General features: G+C 41.7%; 1 protein-coding gene across 2 annotated transcripts; it reads right to left on the reverse strand.

The window, feature by feature from the left end:
- Window positions 1–11,565: 11,565 nt before the first annotated feature.
- On the reverse strand, window positions 11,566–22,359 carry pmp22b (peripheral myelin protein 22b). 2 transcript variants are annotated; one of them, XM_023407740.2, is made up of 5 exons: window positions 22,198–22,359; window positions 18,674–18,764; window positions 18,355–18,448; window positions 15,106–15,246; window positions 11,566–14,087 (listed from the first exon to the last, which is right to left on the reverse strand). In XM_023407740.2, exons 2-5 carry the CDS (start codon window positions 18,749–18,751, stop codon window positions 13,927–13,929), a joined length of 474 nt encoding a protein of 157 aa, XP_023263508.1. In that variant the 5' UTR covers window positions 18,752–18,764; window positions 22,198–22,359; the 3' UTR covers window positions 11,566–13,926. The 2 variants fall into 2 exon arrangements, with proteins under 2 accessions (XP_023263508.1, XP_023263507.1); XM_023407739.2 differs by lacking the exon at window positions 22,198–22,359 and adding an exon at window positions 19,523–19,680.
- Window positions 22,360–26,686: the final 4,327 nt, after the last annotated feature.

The raw sequence follows: 26,686 nt of genomic DNA on the forward strand, positions 1-26,686 counted from the left end.
CACAGTATTTTGTTTAGGTTGCATGTGAAACTGGAAGAAATACAAAATGATTTGAAGTATTACACAAGCAGTACATCGGGTATGGTACCACTTGGATCCTCTGCCTCTGTCTGCTTTCCTGGGGAGGAATGATCACTACATATTGATTCTGGTCCCTTCCCTTGTAGGCAAAGATTTTCTGAAGGCCCACAGAGCTATACAGCCTGTAATACAGTGGTGCCATCATGTACCCTTTCTGCATGTATGCACATGCTCATTAAAGAGTCATATCCCTTAAGACAATGTCATTGTGATAACATAAAAAGCCTATACTCCTTTTATCCGCTTCCATTTTCCATTTCTAAATTTAATTTTCCTCACTGACTTTGAGCAATGACATAATATTTGCTGTCTGATGCCATCTTTTTTTGTCTGTCTGGATCCTAATGATTTCTTTAATTACAAGACCGGGAGATGCAGCAGCCATGGAACAATAGCCCTCGGTGACTGCACCTCCGATGGTGCAATTAGCTCTGGATACAACATCCCGGTGTGTCCCGCAGCCTGCACCTGAGACTAACGACTCTGCGATCTGTTATCAATTATCACTCCTTCAACTCTCACATCCTCCGCATCCCTGGCCGCCCCTTCGCTATCCCATCCTCCCTCGCCTTTCACCGCCAAAACCTCCTCATCACTTGATTAACAACCCCCGGTAACCCTTTCATCCCTCAGTCCATCCTCTGAGTCTTAAACATTTCGCTCTGTTTTCACAGGGCATTGTTTACTTCCTGTAGCAGGATCCTTCATCCTGAGTGCCGAGTCCACCCCAGGGCTCCACAGAGCACTCTTTCAAGTGTTTCAAGTAGTCCAGGGCACTGAGCTCCCTCTTCACTGCTCTCCCTCTTTTGTCCGTGCAATGTTATCCTCTTTTTTTTTTTCATTTACATTGGGAACAACACTTGCTAGTGAAGACAGTATCAAGTTCTTTCAAGGACGCTTGTTTTCTATTTTGTCTGGAATGTTTCTCTTGACTCCTTACCCTTCACCAGAAGCTGTTTGCATATTCGAATACAGAAAGACTCTTTCAAGTGGTCCACGTCGGCTGAGAGACAGACAAAATGGGAGAATACCAAGAGGAAGAGGAGGATGTTTTTGGAAATGGTTACCCCTTAAGGAATAGTAACTGTTAACATCTAATCATTTTCATCTTCCAAAGATACTTAATAGACCATAACAGTAGAGGATTTCTCAATAGAGGGTCTCTTACTTTTAAAGTGCTCAGTGATAAGTGGTGTGTTTGAGAGAGTATTTAATCTTCCATACTGCTGAATAAGCTGTATGATAATCATCACCAGTTAAAATCACTTCTCCCAAACATTAGTTTTCTCAGGTAATCGCATTCCGTCCTATTCTTCAGAGTAATTTCTCAAATCCCCCCCCCCCCATCTTTCATTCCTCCATCATAGCAGTCATCTTCATCACCCCTCCTCACAGTGACCCCCCTCCCCCCTTTAAAGTGAAGGAGGAAGTTTCCAGATGGTTTAGCACTTGTCAGGGTGACGTCGGTGACCCCAGATGCTGTCCAGATGCAGGTCAACGGCAGGGTGCATGATGCTGTCCGAGTGACTTACAGCGTGCTGTAAAAAGCCACTATGCAAGAGGAAGAAAAGAGGTAAAACTCTAAACTCCACCTTGCAGAATGAGCCAGAGAGGCATGAAATGTCTTGAAGATTGAGTTCTAATGTTGTGGCAGCTCATTCCTGAGAAAGTTGACACGTTAGTCTGAGGGTTGTCACCGGAGGTTCTGGTCTCGATCAGCAGAAAGCATTCAGTGGCAAGTTAAGGTTTCTAAATGTGGCTGAATTATTGCTTCCCTGCCAGTAAAGGAAAACACTGCTGCAAATATCCTCATGTTAACACCTCCAGTCTGCTTTAGCTTTGGCGGCACTCTACTGTCTTGGGCATTCTTGCCAAATATTGTGGACCATTAACTTCTTAAGTAGACTGAATTACCTTTATGCAAGCTCTAAACAGGAGCCCCAAAGTCACTTTCATGTATGATTAAGACACTTCAAGCAGAATGTACTTTTTGTTTGGCCATCTATTTGACACGACTGCTGACTCCCCCAGTGAAGCATGTTTAGCTCCAGTGAAGTGATCAAATGGTGCATAAAAGGACTGATGGGAGCAAGTGTGGAGGTGCAGAAGAAATCGGCAGCGGTGTGCCATTTACTTTGCTTTAAAACACTCTACGTGCTTATGTTTTTCTTTCCTAATTAACCAGGGTTGTTTCTATGGTCCCAGAGTGCCTTGTGACCGGACTAATAGAAATAAAGGCTCCCTAATGGACTGAGGGGCAGACTATATTATTTTGCCCTTCAAACTGGCCCCCAGAACACCCCTCAACCAAGTCGAGGCCCATTCTTTAAACAACAGCCATAAAAGCCAATGAACCGGAGGAATATGTTTGCCATATGGCCTTTGATTGTTTGGGGGAGAAATAGAAAGAGAAAGCAAGAAAGCATAAAGGGACTGAGTGGTGTGTGTGTGTGTGTGTGTGTGTGTGTGTGTGTGTGTGCATCTGTGTGTGTGTGTGGCTTTGTTTTAGAATATTTGTGGGCTCTGGAAACCAGAAGCCCACTTTGCTTGTGAGGTCCGACAGTTTCGTGGAGACCAAAATGCTGCACCCCACAAGTTTAAATGGCTTTTTGAGGGCTAAGAGTAATTTTTAGGGTTATGGTTAAGATTTTCGGCTAATGTTGCATTTACAATTCAAGAGGTTATTATACACCCTCCGAGCAGCACTACTTCTTCAGGGCAGCCGGGACACTCCAGTCTGACTCGGCATCGGAAAGTGACGGTCAAAGAACGGCCGAAGCTAGCTGGTTAGCATTCAGTAGAAGAAAAGACATAAAAGAAATAAAAGCTTTCCAACTGTGGAGACAGCTCTTGGCAAGTAAATATGGAATATTATGTCATTCAAAAACTAGGGATTTGTATATGTAACCGTAGTTTTGCAAACTTGAAGTTTATATCTGTAAGCTTTTCGTTTTGTAGACTTGTGTTTTCTGCCTGCAAACTCCATTCTGCAAGTCTGTGCTCACTTTCTCATGCTGTGTAGCAAAAATAGTTTGCAAAACTACGGTTACTAATACAAAACCCTGTCAGGTTAAGGTACCAGAGAATGCATCAGTGTTGTTGCCAGTTCACACTTAAAAAGAACTCGTTCAAAGTTCAGTTCATACAGATGAAAATGAACTAGTTCAGAGTTGGTGGTCAAAATGGATCAGATATATAAGGTCACGGAGACCTGAACTGCTTTAAGTATCTCTATTACATGGCTTGAAGTACCAGTTTGCTAATCTTGATGGAAAAATTAGTAAATGTGACTTTCTTTGTTCAATTGTTCCTATTTTATACATGGTAAAATGAAAGGGAGAGTAATAGCTTGGAGAATATGTTAGCACAATTGTCCAAACACATGTTTTTGTTTAGCTCTGTATGTGTGTAATGGTGCTGAAATGACTTTCTATGTTTCTCCCTGATAAAAATAAAATAAAAAAAAGGAAAGTGAACTAGTTCACATTCATAGTTCATTTTTTAAAAGTTAAAAGTTCACAGTTCCAAAAATGAACTAGTCAGTAATAGTTAATATAGGCCGCTATTCTTTTTCAATAGAACCTCCTTCTTCCCATCCATCACCAGCCCCAAATCATTGCCATCCGTATATAAATATAATCCATCTGAGTCTTCACTTGTTTGTTCATAAAACTGCTTCACATGCTCCAACAAACTGGCTTCAGCAGTAGTAGATGCATCTGTTCCGTCTGTACCGTTAGCACCAGTCATGCTGGGCTGTGTCTATGGAGACATCATGCGGCATGCCATAAAACTTTCGTGAAACATGACCGGCGTTCATTCTTCACGTTCATCATTTATAACCTGATTTGTTCAGTTCAGCGTTCACAAAAAAATATGAACGTGTTCAATGCACACTGGAATGCATTGTGTAAATGACGGATCTCCACAAAGAAGAAGCCTGGACACCACCTGAAGACCTCTTCTCCTGGCCAAAGCTACAACTAGATGAGCCGTGACTAGACTAGTTTGGAGTTGGCATCTTAGAGATGTGTGTAAATCTCTCAAAAAGTTAATCAAACTGAACTATTTTCAGCCACAGAATTGCTGTGTGTGTGTGGGTGTGTGTGTGTGTGCTTGTGTGCTTGTGTGTGTGCTTGTGTGCGTGGGTGGGTAGGTGCGTGCGTGTTGAGGAGCATGTCCTCAAAATTCTATGGCAGTCTGTGAGTGGTGGCAGTGTGAACATTACCCAGACGTCCAAGTGTGTGGTTGTGTGAGAAAGAGAGCAAGAGAGAGAGATTTACAGCAGTGAACTGCAAGTGCAAGAGTGTTTCTAGGGATGAAGGGTGAAGGGTTTTTATGCGGGCTCTGAGGGTCAGACCAACAGGGGGCTACACAAACCAACAGTCCTGTGCAGAACTATTCAGTCTCTGCAGACACACACTCTTATACCTGCAGACATATATCTGACTGAGACCCATCAACATGTCTTCTTGATAAATGATCCACTGTTAGATGTTTTTTTTAAAGAAATTCAATATCTTTAAACTTGAAGTGGGAAGTGTGTGTGTGTGTGTGTGTGTGTGTGTGTGTGTGTGTGTGTGTGTGTGTGTGTGTCTACTGATATAACACTAAAGTGATTAAACCTCTACTCTATAATGCACCGTTCACTAGTCCCACATCTACATGTAATTTCCATGAATATTTTTTGTCATGATCAAGAAAACATAATTTACTCATTTACATAAATTATAAAAACACATTAAACATAATATATAAATGAAACATAATAATAATGAAGCCACCAATATCAGTTGTCAATTTGACCATGTCAGTTTTGACATTTGAACTGTAGTTGCCACCTATGTCTGTGGGTAGAGGTCATTATTTGTTCACATTACAAAATTACAATGGCTCAACAATTGATTAATTAATAAAAAAAAAAAAATCCGTAATAAAAATAATCATTAGTCGCAGCAGAAGTGTTTTTACTGGGATTGTAAAAGAAAGCATGAAATAAATCAAAAGCACCAAAAAGAATGAACTCCTATCTAAGGTGGGAAGAAATTATTATTTATTTATGGTGCATAATCAATAGATACATTTTCTGGCTCTTTTCTCTTCACTTTGTCTTACTAGAAACATTTTTTGAGCTTCCTCCATTTCAAGAGAATAGTTTAGTGTAAACTGTGGTGAATAGTGTGTCTTCTAGCAGCAGCAAAAATGAGTGGGAATATAAAACGATAAAATGTAGTTGGAGTTGTATGAGTTGTAATATTGGATTATTAGATTGTTATTTTAACGTCATGTAGTTTTGAATGTCTGAAGCTTGTGTACTCTGTGCATATACTATATGTTTTCCCTTTGTTCTCTTCGCATACATGCATAATGCAGTGTATGGCCCTTGTTGTGGATATTCATGCCACTGTGTCCTGTCTTATCTTCTCTCCGCCCCGCTCCTTTGTGCTGGGATTCCACAGCTTCCCCAGCTACATGGGCACTTATACTAGCTCAGTAGTCCCCTTACTATCAGCCTGGGCCCTGCTATCTCCTGATGGGGTATGGCAGACACTCCATCGAGAGAAGATTACAGCATTCATCTTTGTTCTACTAATCACCCTGTCTCTATTCAGTGTTCATGAATGGTGATTTCAAGACATGCAAAAACTATGAAGGTAGCTCACTAATTAGCTTTACTAATCACTGTTTCATTAGCCTTTAGGTCCGAATCTCTATTCTTCTCTTTCTTAGGACAGAAAGACTTTTTTTCTTTAAGAGCCTTTTTTTGTTTGTTTCAGCTCAGTTATTCAAATGAAGAGTGATATCATAATTAGGAGTTGTGTATGCGCCTTTCAGAGCTGTAAATAAATCATTTGGGTTTTCGTCTCAGGGTGTCCTTTCAGAGTTCTAGGTCGTGCTTTGTTTGAGCGGCTGATACTGTTTTGTCAAAAAAGCCATTTGGCGCTGTCACACACACACTGTCCAGATAGTGGCAGCAAAGCTCATGCTTGGCAGTGAAACAAAAAGAAGACATAATGTTATTATGTACACTCAATTTGGAGACTTTTCTCCTTTTCTCCTCTCTCTCTTTTCAGCCTGGAGAGGCTGCTGCTGTACTAATAAATGCTATAGCTGCATGATAAGACGCTACATTGTCTGTAGTGTCTCCAAGCTTGCTGGGTTTGGAGGCGCCAAGCATTTTGCTGAACTTTGCAGAGGTGGAGGCGTGCATGGCATTGTACTGGTTCATGCACACTGAAAGGATATTTGATCTCCTAATTCTTTGTCATCCCAGAACTGTCCCAGCAGTTTTAACTCTGGCTCATATAACTGTCTACTCCTGCTCCATCTGGCTGATTTAGAGCCTGTTGCCCTCAGTGATGGGCAGACAACTTGCTGCGCTGAGACGTTAAGTCCAATGTTGTGGTTGCTTAATGTTATTACTTATTAGCCACATCTCTCAATCTTTGCTGCATGCACACACACACACATATATATGTTTACAACATTTAGGTGTAATCAAAGTGTTAGTGTTTTGTTTGCATGTGTGTGTGTGTGCTGTAGTAGAGTGGAATGGATGGATCATAAAAAAAAAAATAAAAAAAAGTATCTACATAACCCCCAATGAATGGGGCGCTCAAATCTGCCTGTTTAAAATGCAGCGCAGCTCCAAATAACTCGGCTGCTGAGTATTCCACTCCCATAGGAGGCCCTGTTATTGCCTGGGGAATTTATTAGGCTTCATCAACACCATTCAGAGAGCTTTTACTGCCATCCATCCGACCAGTATGAGGCTTTACTGGACCTCATGAGAGCCGTCTGTATGTCTCTGTCTCTGTCTGTCTGCAGAGATTAAAAGCGGCCTTGTTCACCCTGCTTAACATCAGGCCTGAGACTCCCTAGCCTCTCTTCTCCTTCTACTCCAGCTTGCAGTTTCAACCTCTTCTCTGTGCCTTTGTGCACGTGTGTGGCGTGAGTATTAAATGCTATAATTACAACAGCGCATTGCCTGTGTTATTTGCTCCATATAGAGCTGAGAGATTCCTATTGCAGCCCCCTTTCAGAGTGCAGGCACATGCTTTGACCATCTTGTGTGGCATGTGCTTATCATGTTGCTCATGCATGACTGTCAGTCATATATTTTACAATGCATATGACCCGCGCTGGGTGGATCCATGCTGCAGATGTCCTGCTGTCAAAAAGGTTTTTCAGCTTAAAACTCATCGCTCTAAAATAAAAATCCTCCTGACTCAAATAAGTGTGCAGCTCCAGTTCACTGTCAATATAAGTATTACAAGCGCCACTTCAGTTTCATGAGGCAGAAAGTGAGCTGTTTTGTTGGCTTCGTATGTATGTGCGCTGATGTTTCCCAGCTGCTGAAAGGTTCATTCGCTGATGTTCAAGTCATCATCCAACCGCGTTTGAGCGGCACGTTCTCACACGGCTGCGTGCTCTAAACCCTGATCGCGCCATGTTCAGTGCGCCGCTTCATCCTCCCTGCTCTTTCATTGCCGATAAACTGATTAGGCCCTCGGTGTGAGTGCATGTTGGCGTAAGTGATTTTGATGTATGGCAGAAGCTGAAGTTGATTTAGTCCGGAACTTCATCAGCTGCCAATCTTTAGTCCCTGAGCATGATGGACGCCCACAGAGTCAGGGGTCAGCTTTGTGTGGTGATGACCTTGGCCCTGTCTTGACCTTGGGAATGGGTTGGTATGGTGGATATTAGAAGGTGTTGGGTCTGTAGGGTTCAATAAGGTCCTTCTTTTCCACATGACAAATGAATGGCTGTGTCATTGGGGAAAATGAAAAAAAAAACACACTGTGTCCACTTTGACCCCTCTAAACAGTGCTCCAGGGAAAGTTGGTGCCTAAATCTGCTCTTGGGGTCACGGCACGGCCCCCAGCGGCCAGGGATCATGTTCCTAAATAACCTCCAGACATCCTTAGGGATTTATGAACCCACTGGGCTAGAAGTACAACTTGGATCAGGGTTAGCTTTGATGGGATATAGGCAAGTATTGTGTAGGAGTGGAAACCAGAGCAGGACTGAATATGCCTGCACATGTGACGCATGTGTACCCTTGCTTGCATGTGAACATGCAAGTGTGTTTATGCCCGTGCTAAAGTGTAAGAGGTCAGATCTCCATGTGATCCGACCAGCTAATCTAAATCTAATCTTAGCCAGCTGCATGTCCTCAGCCCCCTCCGTCCCATCTCCTTCTCTCTTTTCCAGCTGAGGGAGAAATTATTAAAGCTACAAATTACCAAGACCCAGAGGTTCTTCCACCACTGGTGATAGCAAGCAGATGGCAGCAAGACCAGGAGAGACGGAGCCCTCCACCCCAACCCCAGCCCCTTACATAAAGCGCCATTTGCATTTCATGAGCCTTAATTGCGTCTGTTGCCCTCCTCCCCACCGGCTCTGTGATTTTGTGCCTGTCACTGTGCACCCCTGCACCCTTGAAGGAGCAGTGATAGATTAAGGTGGACCTTCTGTTTGCATCCCCCTCATTGTGTTCCTGAAATTAGAAAATATTATCTCCCAGTAGGCTCAAAGTAGGAAAAGGGGGTGCAGGAGGTGATAGTGACACTGGGTGGGATAGGACAAGACAGGGGGAATTTGGTAAGGCATTAATGGGAAAAGTGGTTATTTTAAAAGCTTGTCCTTGACCCTGTGATGGCAAGACAATGATGTGTGAAACCCCCAGACACCTATAAAGCACGGAGGTAATAATCCATATCAGTCAATACTTAATAAACACAAAACACAGATTTTGTGCTTTCTTCTTTTTTTTTCATTCTTTTGCCTTTTTTTGTGTTTTGTTTTTTTCCCCTTACATATGTAGCAGCGGAGTGTGCACAAACACTGTTTGAGGAAAGAGCGCCAGAAGGCAGGAGTTTATGATGTTCATTGGACTGCCAAAATCCAGGTGGTGGTTAAATCAAATGGCAAGAGATGGCAGAGTGTTGATCTGTCATCATCACCATAGTTAATGTTACGGGGACCAGACGATGTGTTGGTTCAGGATGACATGACAAATATGTCTAGTGTCTGTCTGGTTTGTAGCCACTGTGTTTTTGTATGCAGATACTTATAAATGATGGGTGTGAATTTAGTCAGAGGTTCACTCAGTAAAAAACAAATGCAGATTTAAAGGAGAGATGAAGGGGCATACAGATGAGAGAGACATTCTTTCATTGCACTTGTTTTGCTTGATTAGTTTTATGTATTTATCTCACAAATATTGGGTGTGAATATGAAATAGATCTACCATTTGTTTAAGATTAGTCCAATGTAACATGCCAATCTTTTCAAGTGGTTACTGAATGGTTTGATGAGATGATGTGAATTGTTTCAGATGTCAACCCAAACCAATTCAACACCTCTGAGAGATTTTGGAGCAACATGTTTGTTTCATTCTCCACCACCACCATCAAAACATCAAATGAGGAAATATATTTTGGATTAATGGTGGTTGTGCCTCCAGGAGAGTTCTAGAGAACTCTAAAACTGAAGCACTGAAACTGGTCTGCATGCGGGCTATGTTGACTTCCCCTTTAATTTGTCACCCATCTTTAATTTGTTTATTGCAAGCTAACCCAGGGCTGGGCGATATGACTTAAAATCAGTATGATTATTTTAAACTTTCACCTTTAACTTATTTTATGTCCTTACAGTCCCCTGACAAGGTCTATACTGTAAATATGCTGAATTATTAAAGCTTGGATGTTTCTTTCTAATGAAGGAGTGCATATCTTTGTGATTTTAAAATAATTTAAGGAAACACACACAGATGAACTATTTATGGCTGTTTATTGAATAATTTGAACTGTTTAAATCAAAACATTGATTATTAATTAAACTTATGGGTGGTGTTACCTTTGAAGTAGAATTTTTTTGCATTTGACTTCTTTTTGTTTTGTGTCATCTTCACTGTGTCCAAAATGTGCCCAAACAACAGACACAGCATTCTTTTTTTTAAGGTATAAGCTGCTCAGGTTCAGGCTCAGTGTTTGCACTCTTGTCGTCCATATCACCAGCTTTACTTTGAGTGAACGTGGACTAATGTTAGTTGGACTTTGCAGAAGCATCCGCCTGAACATGAGGTGATATTTTTTAGAGGACAGTTTGTGAACGTGCGTAGGGGAAAGTGTTGACAGAATTAACCAACATGAGCAAGATTCAATTTGTGAGTGAGAGGTTCTAAATGTCGGTTTTGATTCTTTTTCAGTTAATTGCCGCAGCCTTAACCTGACCTGAGCTGAACCCCTGGTGCTTCACTGGAGCTGCACATTGGCCTGCAGGTAAAGACTGTCTGTAAGCTTCATCTCATCTTCCATATCTGAATGTTTTTAATTGTGAAAATTGAAGAAGAGCATTGCTAAATCTGTGCGCACTTAGAAATCAAAGATGTTTTTATAAAAACAGCTTAATCTTATTCGCTACTCCTTCCTTGCTCGTTTTATTTTGTGATGCAGTGAACTTGCCACGTACTGTCTGAATTCATCAAATAATTAATCAAACGCAGAAGAGTGATTTTTTTTTTTTTTGGATTTTTTTTACGTCTAATGATGTGTTTGTGCCACAAAAGCCTTCATAATGGCTCCGGAGGAGGAGCATTCATTAGACTGACTGAAGGGTAATAGAGAAGAGACAAGTAGGAGAAATCACCTCTCTCTCTTTCGCATCCATGCATACTGATGGCAGAGGGAATCCGCCCTCGCAAACAGGCTGAGCTCCAGAGAAAGCCTAATGATCATATATAGAGTTAATGAGGTTTAACACACTCCAGTAAGAAAAATATGATCTGCTAAACCCAAGGGGGTCATTGAGAGTCTTACCACTCTCTTCTCAATATCTAATAGTAGATTTTAGGTTTAACTGTAGTTCTCACATTGTACCACACAGAGGCAGTGTTTGATAATCCAGCGTCATGTACAAATTTTGGCACAGTTACTCTACTTATCCACAAGATGGCAGTGTTGCACAGTATATGATAAACTGCCTGTCAAACCTAAAAGTATATAAAGAGTTTATGGATGGGAATGGACCCAAAAAACATAGAAAATGGGGACATGAGGGTAAAAAAAGAAAGCATTTAAACTTAGACACAAACTCTCTCAGATACTGAAAATTACAACACAGACAGAAAACACGCAGACCAGAATGCAGTGTCCCCATTTTACCCAGCGCTAGTATGCGAGAGGGGGAGGCAGTGGGAGGCTGTGACCTCTCAGGCCTGCAACAAGAATCCTCCTCCTGAGAGTTCTCTTTCATTGCTGGAGATTTAGATACCTATCATCAGCTGAGCGCAGAGCTGCTGGTTGTGGACTGACTGTTGTCTTTAAAAGGAATAGATATCATCACAAATCATTAGCTATAATCTGTAAACACAGGCTGGGTGCCAGTCGAGTCAGGTAGGTTTTGCCCCCCCAGAATTGGATTGTGTGTTAGTGTGTGTTTGTGTGTGTGTAGTGCTATTGAAAGACACAAAAAGCTCCATCGTGGTGGTAAGAAACATCCTTTAATGATTAAACTCAAAGTAGCTTTGGTAATATCAAGAGCATTTGGAAGTTTAGGTGTAAACATGGTATAGACAATTGAACTCTGTAGCTTTACACAAAATAGTAAAGAGGGCAGTTGTCATTAGAGGCAATCTCTTCTAACTGGACCCATTAATAATCATCTAAAAACCCACAGCAGACTAGCCTAGTGTAAGCTCTGAATTAAACGCTTTAATCCACCACAACACAGCTCTGTATTGGAAGGCTACAGGATCTCGCCAGAGATGTCAAGTGGAGGACAGACGCTTGCTTACAGTGTGCAAAACACAGCCAAGTCCTCTTATTTCCGATGCTATGTTGACAATGAAACACTAGCTGCATGTTTTGAATAACTGGCGTCAGGTGCCAATCGGCGTGCCTTTGCCCCTACCTCCAAGTGTGTGTAACATAAGTCACATACAGCATTTGCAGCCACATGCACAAGGCAGCACATTTGATCTACCAAGAGTACGAGCACACACTGTAAGACAGGCTTGCTTGGCTTGACTGTAAACAAGAATTTCCATGCTGCACTCTGTATTTCAGTTGCTGACATCCAGCAGCCTACAAGCACGCAGCCACTGTCAGTTAGAACAGATTCATCACCGCAAATGGTTCCGAATCTGCCTCCGTTGTAAAGTCCTATCACCGTTTCACTGGCAGATTTTTCACATGATGCTGTTGTGTAGCACCAGAAATGTGTGTTTCATAGTTTTACAGGCAGACAGCGTAACAGCCCAGAAAACGACTTGAATTTCCTCATGCATCAAGTGTTAGTGTGAATCCAGTCCCTTGTAACAGTGGAATACACAGTATTATATAATGCGAGAGTAGTTTTATTGAGTACGTGAGTGTTTTTTAGGCGAGATTGTCATCAACATCTGTTATGCACGACATATATAAACAGTGTTTTATACAGTAGAAGAGAAACACATGAACGTCAGTGGGCAGAGACTGCAGCATGTCAAACTTCAAGTATGTGAAACAGACATTTGTATCATCACTGCAAACCTCTCTCTCCTTTTTTCTCACATATAAAGTTAATACTAAATGTTTTTCCTATCATCTGGTATTTTCTTATATGGCTTCAACTCAGTGGCATTTTTTTCTAGTAATGTTAGAATTATACTTTTTTTTTTCTCAGACTATAATGTCCCACAGTGTTATTTTTTATTTATGGTACTTGACTAAGTAGGCAATCTGACTTCTTGAGGCTTTAACAGCCATGGTCACGAAGTGAATACAGACATGAGAACAAGGGAAAAGTAAGAGCTAGAGAGCTAAAAATGAAGCCTCTGTATATTAATTTCAATGTGATCTAACTCTTGCAGAAAAATACTGATGTTCCAAATGACTTTTAATTTCATCAATGCTCCACCCCAAGCTCTATTCTTTTTTCTTTTTTTTTTTTTTTACAGTAGCCGATAAAGAAAAAAAAAAAAGTCAGACACTGCAATGTGAAATAGGCCGTGTTCCCTAAAAGAAGCAGTCAGGCACTGTATATACAGGTGGAACATCTCTCTGGTTCTCACTGTAATTAATGGCAAGCGGTTTGACTCTAAACAATAACAAAATAACTCTGTTGTAAATGATTGCTATCAGTAATAGGAATGATAAATATAATAGCACCATCTTTTTTTTGTTGAAAATAAGAAATAGAAAAAATACCGAAAATGAAAACACTGAAACTTGCAAATCCACAAAATAGAAAAGGACCAAATCTTTCGTGGCTATGCTACATCCATGGATGTTACCACTCTGTTTTTTTTTGTAAAGCAAGCCTATCGTTTAAAAAAAAAAAAAAAAAAAAAAAAAATCCTCCTGACCCTTCTATTTCTATACATGCACTTTGGTTAATATACTTCAAGAAGTTTTTTTTCATTTTTACTAATTCTTTGGCAGTTACCAAAACACAAAAAAGGCAAAAACAAAAAAAAGAAAACACAACAAAATAGCTTCTAATTATTTCATCATTACAAACAAACACTGAGGCACTTAATCAGCTAAAACAAAGCTCATACAAGTATCTGTTGACAGAGCAACACAAAAACTATGTACATATATGTAAAAAGTGTTATAAATAGGTTTTAAACCATAGATACTATATACAACTTTCAAACGAGACAGTATTGGTTGTTGTTGTGTTTTTTTGCATGTTGATTTTTGGTATTACCCCCCTTTGGTGTGACCTGGGTGTATTGGCCTGGTGGCTCCATTGGCCATTGGTACTTTAGGCATCAGAACTTATACTTCAGAGGGGAACTGATGACACTTGCAGTTGGGCATGGGGTTACTGGGAACACTGGGATGGAGTGATGGCTCATTCTCGCTTCCTCAAGATGACATAGATGAGTCCGCTGATCAGCGCCAAAGGGAAGGCCACCCACGCCAGGATGTAGGAGTAGCCGAAAGCGTTTGTCTCCGGCACCCACTCCGGACTCATCACCGTGTAGATGATGGCTCCGCTCATCACGAACAAACCTGCAGGAAGAAACGAAGTGAGCACTGAGTAACGCCATCATGGTATTCACCTATCAGGTCATGTTTCTCTGCAGTACTGTGCTCCCTGTCTTGTGTCCTGGGCTGAACTCTGTCAGGCAGTGGAGGCGAGCAGGTCAGTGTTTCCCAGAAGGCATCCCTCCACATTACATCATGGTGTTTCATGCTTATTGAACACCATTCCAGACTCTGTAAGCCTTTCCAGGTCTGCCCACCTCCCCGGTCCGACATGGCATGATCTGTTTGTCAGACCCCCGCACTGCCAGCCTTCCTGACATTTCAACTTGTGCGGCTGGCTGCATGCCCAGTGTCATTCCTGTTTGGCTGAGTGGGCACCTGGGTGCCAGGCAATGCACTGGCACGGTATACAGAGCAAACCTGGGATGTTGAAAAGGGCTGCCAAGAGAGGACACAATGGACTGGCAGCTGAGCTGCTCTCTGGCCAAAGGGCATGAAGTACAATAGACAAGTGGAGCATGAAAACCATTAGTAGCTGGCTCACACTCTTAATTTAATTCTCTGCCACAGAAGATGCAGTGTGAGCATCCGCTGCTGGTTTGTCTGTGTAGGTGGATTTGTATGCATGGTGTATTTTCAGAGTAAAGTGCTGCTCTGCAAATGAAGCAGGTCAGAGTAGAGCTGGAAATATTGGTCATTTAGTTGAGTTGATCAGGTCATCATCTGAATATCCAGTTTCCAGCTTCTCAGATTTTAGAACTAGCTGCCTCTCTCTGTTTTGCATCATTGTCAGTTGAATCTGTTTTTTTAGTGTTTTTTGTCATATTTTCTAGTATTTTATAGAGTAAATGATGAATCATTTCTGTGAAGAAAAATTACTCATTCATTACAGCCCTAAATTGTATACAATACAACCCCCTTTTTTCATTTTGAATCGATACCTGCCAAAATTATACCAGTGTAGTGTCTATTTGTTCCCTCATCTGATCTCAGCTATGTTGTCAGTGGATTTGTGAGGAGGTGTTAAGGCGGCTGAACTCACTGGCAAGGATCTGGAAGGTTCCAGTGAGGAAGAAGCGTCCACCCTTCTGCAAAGTGAAGAGCTGGCAGAAGAAGAGGAATAGGGAGAGGCAGCTGAAGATGATGGATAGGATCATGAGAGCCTGGACCGCCTGAATCCACTCTGTAGGGGAGGAAGAAGAAGAAGAGTGTTGTCAATAAGCAATGACAAATACACATCATTAGCCAGAGCCAGTAATTTATATATAACATTGACTTAATGAGCACATGAGACAGGAAGGGTAAGAAGAAAACAAATGAAAAAACAAATGCGTTCCACTGGCCTTGCCCCTACTGAATTTAAGCATCCTCTCAAGGAAAACATAATGAGCTAGTCTCGTCCATGTTTTCTTCTGGGAGCGTGTAATGGATCCATAACAATGAAACCTGGGTATCTTGTTCCTAAAAGCTCTGTGCGCCCCTCACAGCAGGACCCATGACTAAATGTACTGCATCGATTGTTAGTGCTGGTCCTGCAAGGCCTGGCTGCTGTAGAAGCCATTAACCCATTAGACACCTGTATTGACAGGGAAGAGCAAGTAGCATCTAATGTATCTGTGCTGTCTATCCGAGCGCATGGTTGTGTGTTTGACTCGTGTGTGTCTGTGCTTTATTGGTGGGGTTACCATGCCAGGAATCCCAGGATTTTCAGACAGGTTCTATTTCTTGTCTGAGCGTTATCCATCCAGCCGATCCGGCCTCTCAGGTTTCCTAAAGCGCTCGCTCTGTTATCTATCCAACTCTACTCTTTAGCCTCATCTGCTGTTGCTGTCGTGTTTTTGTGCCGTCCCTGCCATAAATTGCTGGATGTCACAGGGTGCTTGACCACGAGGGGCGGCCTCCTCAGGTTTTGCAGTAGCAGCCATTGCATCCATCCAATGTCTATAAAAAAGTGGGATTTTATTCTGGCTCCATCTTTAATCGAGCCACTGCTGAACTCTTAACATTCAAAATTCTGAATCGGGGGTGCTTTCAACTTGGAACAAAAGGCCTGATGCATTATTTATCACAGCTCATACTCCTGAACATGAAGGATGATTAAGTAATAAGACGACTTACATTGTGTGATGTTATGACTTTCATTAACCACATTTTAACACTGTAAATAGAAACTTTTCATTGCCGCGTAATGTTTTTATTATTACATTTCAATCAGGCATTTTTCCTGGAGAGACGATGAAATATCTCTGCCATAGATTTGAAGGGAAACAGTATCTGGACTGACTGCACAGGGTTACCCAGCCTGGAGTCAGGTTACCTACAATAACAGCCCTACAGTACGTCCTGATGACCACTGGTCCACGGATGAGATATGGGGGGAAACATGACACGCTGCAAATCTTCATCCACAAAACACAGCCCACACAATCCCAACACCGAGGCAACCATTAAGTATGTCAACGTCTATGATGATCCTATTTTCAGATGTTACATAATACGATGTGATAACGCTGTGAGAAATGGGCAAAATGTTCCACCTTTGTCCTCCATCCTTCCTCTACTGAGTAGGAAACAGTGACACGGGCCATTTCCTAACGAGGCTCAGAGTATCGGTATGACTCGTAAAACATGAATGGTTTACGATTGTGCAGAAACTGTCAGCTTCTACTGAAGCTTCTGTAATTCCAAACAGGAAAATAACTTAATCTTCGCTGTCTCGCTGCCTTCTATTCTGAGGCCAGAAACGCCGCACTGCGCTGAAGAGCAGTGCACAACGAAAATGAAACTGCTGTAGTATTTACCTCACTATGTTTACGTCTTGCAGGCCTCTGTGGGAGCAGAGGACATTCTTCCTCAATAGCTAATTTTAGAGTAAAGTAAACTCTATGAAGTCATATCCATGGCTGTAAGGACGTGATGTTTGACTTAAGCTTAGCATGTGATAACTGTGGCATGGGTATCTCTCACCCAGACGTCATCAAAACCAAATTCAGCCAATGTTTTGGTAACCAGGGCAACAAGAAGGGGAAACTCAGAAGTTTGAGAAATTTTCCCAAATATAACTACAGTGACCGTGATTATGATTCACTTAAGGAGGAAGCTGATTGCTCAGCAAAGCATGAAAAAAAGCCCTTTTGACACACACACACAGGCTTGTCTCCTACATGAGAACAGACCACTGTCTTCCACCTTCCAAAGCCAAAGCACAGAGCTGGGCTCAGCACACGCACCTTCTTGAATAAACACTGTGCGTCAGTGCACTAATGAAAGCAAAGTCAAACAAACTGGCTGCACCGTCAAACTACCTGGCAGTGGCAGAGTGTGCAGGCTCTTGCTGCCCTGACAAAACACACACTGGCTGAGCACGGCTCATTCTAGACAAATGACATCACCCCCCCCGCTGCAGCCAGCAGCTCCTGCACCTCCGTGACGGCACATTTAGTAGCAAAACATCCAGCTAGTCAACAGTGAGCTCGCATGAACTCATTAACTTTAAGGCAATGGAAATTTTTATCATGAAAATATTGGAATCTTCGTTGCATATTCGTTGTTTGGTATCTGTATCACTCTTAATTCAAACACGTGGACGTGGCTGACTGTCTAAATAAATCTCTAACGCTGCAGCTGCTGCCTTAAATTGTCCTAATGATCCCTGCAAACTAACACTGGACATTATGATCTGACACTGGGCGTGACCCACCATCAGCATGTTATGTTCTGCATGAGGTACACCAAGGTCTCCCTGCTTTCAAACACTAACACACATACACATACACACATAGATTTAAAACTTTAAATACTCTCTGCAGCCCCACCCTGATCGTCCACAGCTCTCCTAACTCCTGTCACTACGGACTCCCAACGCGAGTCCTGAATATGGACATCACACCACGACTATTTAAACAGCGGCAGCCTATCAGCTACTGCTTCAAAACAGCACTGCCACATTCCCTGCCCTAGATGGCACCACAGGCCCAGAGGAGCTGTGACACACCCACATCAGCAACATGGTAAATGTTGGATTTCAGCAAGTCATTTTCCAGAGTTAAAACCCTCCCCCATTAAAATCAATGTGCATGGTTTAATCTCTGTGTCATCACCCATTTAACTGAGACCATGTTGCCCAAAACACACCTAAAAACTGACTTATTTATTAAAAAATCCTAATAAATATTACAGCAGAGCAATGACTAAAAAGTCCAGTATTGAGCATTACATTGAAAACACATAGTGAATAAGTAGTTAAAGTTGTCTTAGGGGCAAATAGTAAAGTGACAGGCAGGTGTCTGACCTCCAGTTGATGCTGGGTCACAGTGGTATCCTCCATTGGCAGTGGAGCAGTTTATCCAGAGGTCTGAGGTGCTAGTGTCACCTGACGTCCATACCTGTTGTCAACAACATATGACTTGGTCAATAATTTTTGAAGAGCAGGAAAAAGTTTCATTTGCATATACTGTACATATTCCAAGTATAGACATGCAAGTATTATGACTATACTAATCACAAATATATGTGCAATTAGTTAATTACAAAGACACACCAGATGTGGCCAGGTGTGTTGTTAAGCTGTAAAACGGAATGAGGAAAGTCAACACAACAGTTTTACTCACGCTGACAATTGTTGACACAAACAGGAGAACCAGAGCAGCGACGTGCAGGAGGATGATTCCCAGTAGTAGGAGCAGCATCTTTCCAGGCGATCTGGGCAATAATGAGAAAGAGGAGACGGTCTCTGTCAGTATGGGGGGAGTGTGTGTGTGTGTGTGTGTTTGCGTGCGTGCGTGTGTATGTGTGCGCGCGCGCACGGATGTCAGATTAGTGGGTTATGGGTGTGTCGCTGCAGCACGTTCAACAGACAGAAACTTCATCAGGACCTGTGTCTGTCAGATGGCGCGGTGCATTAACAATAATATCACATTCAAAGAAAATCATTGTTAATATCAAACACGTGGGGAAATTGCTTTCAGGCACATTCTGTTTGCTTTTAATAGCATGTTTGTCGACATAATTACATTTTAAAGCTGATTCAAGGACTAATCCGTTTTTATTTACTCTAACATAGTATGACTTAAAAGCTTGACTCATTTTATTCATTTACTTTTTCTCACGAGAAATGGTTAAACATTTCCATCCTTTTGAACTGGCTTTAAATTGTCAGCAAATCATCTAAAGAATGGAAACTATTTCAATAATGACTAAGATCTTTAAAAGCGATATAAAAGCAAGGTGAAACAAAGTAATTAAGTGAGATTCTACATAATATTATTCAGTAAAATAGATTCTTAGAGACCAGATCATCTTAATGCCAGGCTGTGTGCGATGACAGCTCAGTCCTCCTGTTTGTGCGCGCAAAGGAGCGGCGTGTATCCCAGCGAAAAACGTGTTTCCTTCTTTAATCCGCAGGCGAACTGAGAGCAGCTGAGTATAATAAAGTTTAGAAGAGACCGAAGTCCACTTACTGGGAGCGGAGAGCTTGTATTTCCACAAAAAGAGGTTCAGACTCGCAAGAAGCAAAAACAAGTTTCCCCCAAAGAGTCCAACAGCGGTAGTCCCTCAGTCCTAAAAGTCGCTCTCAGACTAGATTGATGCCAGGGCTGACGTTCTGTTATAAAGTGTCTCATTATGGAAGAACAACGCCCTGCGTGCGTCGCTGCGTCATGGAGTGACCCTCTGGTCCACAGCCAGGGTTCCCAATATAGACGAGCCATGCGTAATAGCGCATGGGTTGCCTTAGTTACTTGCTTGCTGTATGTGTAGTGAAGTGACTGATCATTGTTTGGCTGTTGTGGAAACTAAAAGCAACGATCTGCTTTCGAGGATTTTTCTTCTTCTTCTCTCTGACACTTTTCATTGTCCAGCGTTTATGGCAGTTATTTACATAGTACACTGTACTTTGGTATCCAGGCTTGTTGATATTACTTCTCCTGTCAATATGGGATCTGCATATATATATATATATATATATATATAGCCTATTAAGCAGAAGTACATCATACACTTTCTAAATTATCTTTGTGATAGACACAGATATCATTAAGAATCAATCATCAATAAGAACATATCTGAGTGAACTATTTGCCATAAATGGAAGTGGATTGCACACAGTTTACACAGCTTGATTTAAACCCTTATATTTTGCAGTTCATTATGTAATATTGTTGTTGTTATTGTCTCAACCTTTTGTTAATTTAGGCTAATTTAAAGCTTTAGTGAAGCAAACTATCTTTGTCAAGCCATGAATTTACTTTCTTTTAGGTCATTAGTAGAGCAGACTAAGAGTAAGGTAGTTTTGACTTTATCCAAGGTAGAACATTTCTCTGTAAACTCAGCTTTATGTTGCCTTGGCAACAAACACAAACATTGTGTAGTGTGTTGGTGTAACATGGTGCGGGGTCTTCTCCCTCTGGTAGTCATGTACTGACCCACGTGACTCACTGTATGTGTGAAAGCGTGGATGGTTATACCCGGCGCACCGCCGCCAGTGAGAGATAGCATCTCGGGCTCTCCTCTGTTTGACATGACTCATTTCCAGTGGAAGTGAGGTGGAGTTCCAGCCAGACCAGGGACTGCAGCCCCTGTTGTCAAAAACTATGCACTAAGGTTAGTCCTATAAATATGGGTGTCGCAATGAATGGAATTCCAGGAAATATTATTCAAGGAGTAAGGGAGCGGTCAAAACTGTAAATGCTTTAAAGTAGGAATCGACTGCCTTATCTCTCCCTCCCTCCGGATCTTCTCCTGCACGGAGTTAAGAGATAGAAGATTAGCCAAAGGCTGTTGTCAGTGATGATTTAACAGGAGCAGCTTGTTAGACTGAACCTTTCTTTAGCCATGTTAAAGGCAACATTTTTATAGGTTCTTGATAAGACTGTTATCAAACGCATATGCCTTCTTTTCTGCAAAATGTCAGCAACTGATTTCCCACCCTGCACAGCTTTCCGTGCTTCTTAGATGGATGGCACATTTTCCTCATCATCAGCAGGCCTGGTAGAGGAGCTTAGAAGCTGTCCAACCTCTGATAACCCCTGTCAACATCCACTCTCTATTCTTCACCACTTAGCTCACACTTCCTGGATGCCCCTGCGTGTGTTTCCCACACTCAGATGAAAATGGGAGGCCTTTCTAGCTCTGCTCATGTCCCCACACACACACGCACACATACACATGCACAAAAGGGACAGTTAACAAGACCAGATCACAGCCTTGAAGTGCTGCTCTGAGTGAGAGCTTTGTGGCTGCTCAGTAATCAGAGTATGTGACATTCTCAGGCCCGAGCTGCATAGAAGTACCTCTTTGTCTGATACGATCGTGCTGTTGTTTGTAGCTGATATCCTTTGTGTGCTTAACCTAGTGTAACTCTGGTGTTTACTGAATCGTGAGGCTTTAACTCTAATCATATGAGCTGTAAAGGTTCACAGTGACACGTAGAGAAGAACTCTTGTTAAAACTGTAGCTGTGCGCTCCCCATTCCCATCCCTTATATGTCAATGTTTGTAAAAGACTGACAATCAGTGAGGCTGAGTGGACACGGGAGTGTTAAGTTTACTGCGTTTGTGGAGCTGGGGTCGAAGCCAAACTTTCTTGGGAGCGCCACATAAGAAACATTCAGAGTGAGAGAGTGAGATTCCGAATAACGTTACATCTGGAGCGGCGTCTAACATTTCACCTCCGTCGTTAAGATGGCAGGACTTATCTTCATGTTAGCGCAGGCAGACAGTGAGAGTGCATACCGAAGCCATAGATAGGACCTCAGCCAGAGGGGGTGGAGGGTGGGCATGAATCTGGAGATTAGACATGATTGAGTTACAGTAACTCCATCCACATACCAACATGGAGGAGAGTGTTAAAACAGATGCGGCTATCATAAGTGATGCTTCTTTTTTTTTCTACCAATGTAATTCCTATTAAAATGTGTAAAAAAAAAAAAAAAAAATGAAATGTTAAAAAGTAATGATGTAGCAAAAAAGACATCACCAGAGGTGGGACTTTGTCCTTGACTCAATTAGATTCCATTTCTTGCTGATTTTAAAACACAGTGACAGGCTGCTTTCTTTCACTTGATTGCATTTTATGTAGTTCCACTTATCTCAAACCACAATCCATTAGCTGTGATGAATAATTGTCTCATACTCACAGCAGACTTTGAGACAGCGGATCCAGCTGATGCTCCTTACGGGTCAGGGGTAAGGCCTGTCTGCGTCACCACCAGCGAAGGGAGCCTTCTTGCCTTGTGTTTTCGAGTTGTGGCAGCTGTCGGTCAAACGTGGCTCAGTCCTTGAGTCCTGTCATCAGCATGTGAAGTGCCGTTGTCTGTCGGCCCACGGAGCTGCAGTAGTTTAATAGCTCCCCTCCTACTACAGCCCTGTCGGAGTCGGACTGCCCCTCTCTCAACTCACATTGGACTCCTGTGGCCCCAGTCTATCTAAACAAACTTGCACCCACATGTACTTGCATGCATGTATGAGATTTCTTAAGCATAGGACAGAAAGCACATGATACCAATAACTTGTATAGTCAAAGCAATATTAAGCATGCAAATTGCATATGAGTGGGTAGAAATAAAAGAAGAGAAGAGGTGGAGATAGGGGTGGTGGGAACACAAAAGGGGGGAGGGGCAAGCAAATAGGAGAGACAGAAAGGCTGAAAAAGAGATGAAAGGTAAATACAGTCTGTTTGTTTGATAAGTTTGAAGCTACTTGCAACCCTTGTCTTTTCATCACACTTTAATTAGACCAGACACGGGGTGATGACAACAGAGGGGTAAACTGAGCCCCGTCCTTTAAAATACACTAAATACACACAACACATTGCCAACTGATGTGACGGCCTCCTGTGTGGGTCAAATTTCAAATGAAAGCTAAAATGTAAAGGTTTCAGTTTAAAACCATGCTAAGGTAGCTGTGTCATTGCTATATTATCAGAGAACATGTTAAATCTATGCTGATGAATTAGCCACATAAGGTTAATTCTAACCCTAAAACCTCACCATTTGCGGCTCATTTCTCATTGAAATGAAGCTCTGAAGCAAACTAATTTTACCATTAAAACATAACGTTGAAGAATCTATAAGGCATCATCTGACATTTCATATGGTCATACTTCCTGTATCATTCAATTTGTAAATGGGAAGTTTACAAAGCATGAAAGCGCTGAAAATGTGTTTATGTATAAAGAAAAACTACAATCCGATCCAAGTGTGTTGCTCTGGGGAACTTTGCTTGTGTTTTTTTTCCTCATGAGCACTGTGCTTGTTCCCTTGGTATCGGATATATAAATAAATAGATAAATTTAATAAATGTGACTTTAAGTCAAATTACAGTACGCAGCTCTCAGCCATCCTCACCCCACTATGATTCAGCAGGAAAGACTGCAGTACAGCATCATGACCTCTGTGTCGCTCTATTATCCTCCCACCCCTTTCTGGCCGAGCCGCTGTCTGGAATGAGGAGAACCGGACTCACAGATCAATGTTATGGATTGTTCCAGAATTCCATTTTATCACACAGATGACCCAAAGATGGTCAGTCTCCTCTACATTGTACTGAATGTACGGGTCTTTGTAGCTGACCTTTGAACTTTGATTAGCAAGTTGGGCTTCTCCAGCTTATCGTGGAGTTATGTGCAGAATGCCGGGGGAAGATGATGTTGATTGAATAAAAGGTTAGAGACGTAAAGATTTCTCATGTGAGCAAGGATCAGCAGACAGCCACACAAAACCACAGAGCCGCTGTACGTGATGTCGACAGTTAGGATGGAAAACCACATAGAATATGATGCATCTTATCAGTCTGCCTCCAGCTTCCTCTCTCTAGCTCTTAGCAGTTACTAGGCCGATTAGTAAACAGATTCCCGCTTTGTTTCTTTTCTTATATCCTAGTTTACAGTAATAGACAAACGTCATAACCCCAATGATGGAACAGCCAAACAGCCTCTTGAGAAAACTCAGAGTTTTGGCGCAGATCCAAAAGCCGCAGGAAGAGCTGGTTCCCATGAATGTTTAGTGTTCAGTTCAAACTGAGTTCTGCAGCAGTTTGAGATGAGCAGAGTTTTAAATGTTCCATATCATAGAGCCAGTGGGAATTAACTAGTTATTCCGGTAAAAGCAATGATCCCCTGACAGCATATTTAAGTAATGTTGTCAGGGGAGGTGGATATATTTTCAACATTTATGACCCAGACACATTTTTTCATGTTTAATTTGTTGTATATGTTATTCACATTTATTCCCCCTCTATTGCTAATACAAATCTATGATTGTGGCAAAATAGCTCATCTACATTTTTACATTTCTTTTCCATTTATGCTCAGCTAAAACTGTAATTGGATATTTTCTAGGTATCATGTAATGTTGATCTTGCAGTTCTACATTCCCACACTGTAGTATTTGATGCATTTCATATCATAAAATTTCATTTCCTTTTTAAGTTCTTGTTGTTATTTTCTTTTTTTAAACTTTGACGTTGAAGGTGGACATGGGGTTTGAAGAGGAATTTGGCTTGCTGGGTAGGACAAAAGTCCTAAATTGAATTGGCATAAAGAATGCATTGGATACATCACCTGTGCAGAGTATCCACTGAAAAGGAACATAACAAAGTCTGACATAGTACAGCAAGGGAAAAAATGGTAAAATAGCACATTTTGTCATGTATGTAAGCTGCATTAATCATCATTATTTATATTAACATTGAATGAAATCACTATATAATACATTAAATGTGAAATTAGTTAATTCCCAGTGATTAAACCCCTAAAATTATCACCAAATTTTGCAGCTCTACTAAGGCTTTTAGCCTCATTTAGCTCATTGTTTTAGTTTAACAGTTGGTCATTCAACATCACTAGAACCCTGTTTCCAGCAGCATGAGAAAGCTGCTTTCAAAAGAAGCAAACAAATAAAAAAGCAAAAGTAAGGGTTGTTAAACCTACTGTGTGCCGTGCTCAGTGACATATAAATAACTTTAGCAACTAGCTGGAGAAGAGAGTGGAATAGCTAGCATGTGAGTCAGATTTTTCACTGATGTTGGTAGAAACAGAAAGGGCTGGCTGTAGGGTGACAATGTTGCTCTTTTTCAGCTGGATGTGTAAGCAGGCCCTTTGCTAACACGTTAGCCATAACAACTTAACGCGATAACCTGTCAGGGCTGATTGTCTGTTTTAGATGTGCATCCTCTAGTGGTAAAAATGATAATAAATCAGCAATAATGCAATCAAGTAACCAGCAGATAAGCTTGTGCCTGTCTGTTAAGAAAGACTAAAAGTAAGACTCAATGTAATGAGGTGGTCAATATATGGTAATATATTGTTCTTGGAGGGAAAAAATAGTCTCCATGACATCCAGCGCATTTCTTCTTCAGTGATGCATACTATGTCCAGGTTTGTAATTACAGCATGAGTAAAAAACCCTCAGTGACTGACATCAGTCTCAAGTGATCTGCAATCAGCTCTTTAGTACGGTATGATGGCATGTAAGAAACACAGAATAACATGGGGCACAGGGCATCTATAACAAGAGTGCATGTTAAAAATAAACTGCCAATATGTTTGGAGTGCGGGGAGAATTCCAGAGTACATTCCCCATATGCGGGGGTGGTAGAGGAGGTCAAATAGGAAGGCCTATTTGTGTCACATCCAGAAAGGGAACCATAACCTCAAATTAAACATGGGAGGGAGACAGACTTTTCATGGGTACCTACATTATGTATTTCTGAGCCATAAATGTGGGAGTTGAAGGGGGAAAACAAAGGGGGACAGATGAAGGGGCGAAAACCCCTCAACTCTGTGCTATCTGTCAGTATGTTTAATTACTAGTTGATGAGAGCAGGGAGTCTTTTGATGTAAGCTAGACAACACGGGGTCTTTCTTTGCGATACCAGGGCTCAGGAATGTGCCTGGGCACAGTACTATGAGGGCGTACACACACACACACACACACACACACACACACACACACACACACACACACACATTTAACACGCACATACATGTAGGAAACCATGGCAGAGACCTCCTGCCATTGACTTGCTCCTGAGCGTTGTAGTCAAACAAAAATGCTGTTTGCACAGCAGGGAAGGCAGTTGTAAAACATCACACCTAAATCAAAGTGCATGTTACACACATGCGTACACTGAGTGGTTTATCTTTATAGTCACCCCCTCCCTCCTTTCAGGAGCCTGGATAGTGAAGCTACTTACATGAGAGATGTTGATGCTTTTACCTTCAGTTTTCAGCCACTAAAAGGATTTAGATGGAGCCAGTTTTCATGATAGAGTTGAGGTTAAACTTAGAGCTTAGATTCCACGTTGCATCTTTTATCACATATCTCTGATTATCATGCCAGTCCAGACTAATGTCCGTCTCGAACTTCTATTCACTTTGTCTGCATGTACTCACTCAAACTGAGACATACAGTATTTTGGTTTTATGGCATATACCCTCTACCCACTGGTGCTATAAGATAGCAAGGATTATAAACATAAATTAACTGCAAGGAAAGAACAGGAGAGAATACAACTCTTTTGCTTTGTGTTATGATCAGTTCTTTCAGTCAGATAGTGCTGATCAATTTAATGAATGGAGACGTGGCAACTTGTGTATAGGCAATCAAGTTTACATTCCTCAGTGAA

The sequence above is a fragment of the Seriola lalandi genome, unplaced genomic scaffold, assembly GCF_002814215.2.
Source record: "Seriola lalandi dorsalis isolate HSWRI2012SDOR001 ecotype SW California unplaced genomic scaffold, Sedor1 jcf7180002054346, whole genome shotgun sequence".
Taxonomy (NCBI): domain Eukaryota; kingdom Metazoa; phylum Chordata; class Actinopteri; order Carangiformes; family Carangidae; genus Seriola; species Seriola lalandi.

Bases quoted from the DNA above. Each gene is read 5' to 3' on its own strand.
- pmp22b (XM_023407740.2), bottom strand. From the start codon at position 18,751: ATGCTGCTCCTACTACTGGGAATCATCCTCCTGCACGTCGCTGCTCTG. The intron at 15,247-18,354 runs GTCAGACACCTG...CCTCCCCTACAG, and splicing joins TGACCCAGCATCAACTGGAG to AGTGGATTCAGGCGGTCCAG. The intron at 14,088-15,105 runs GTGAGTTCAGCC...TTCTTCCTGCAG, and splicing joins AACCTTCCAGATCCTTGCCA to GTTTGTTCGTGATGAGCGGA.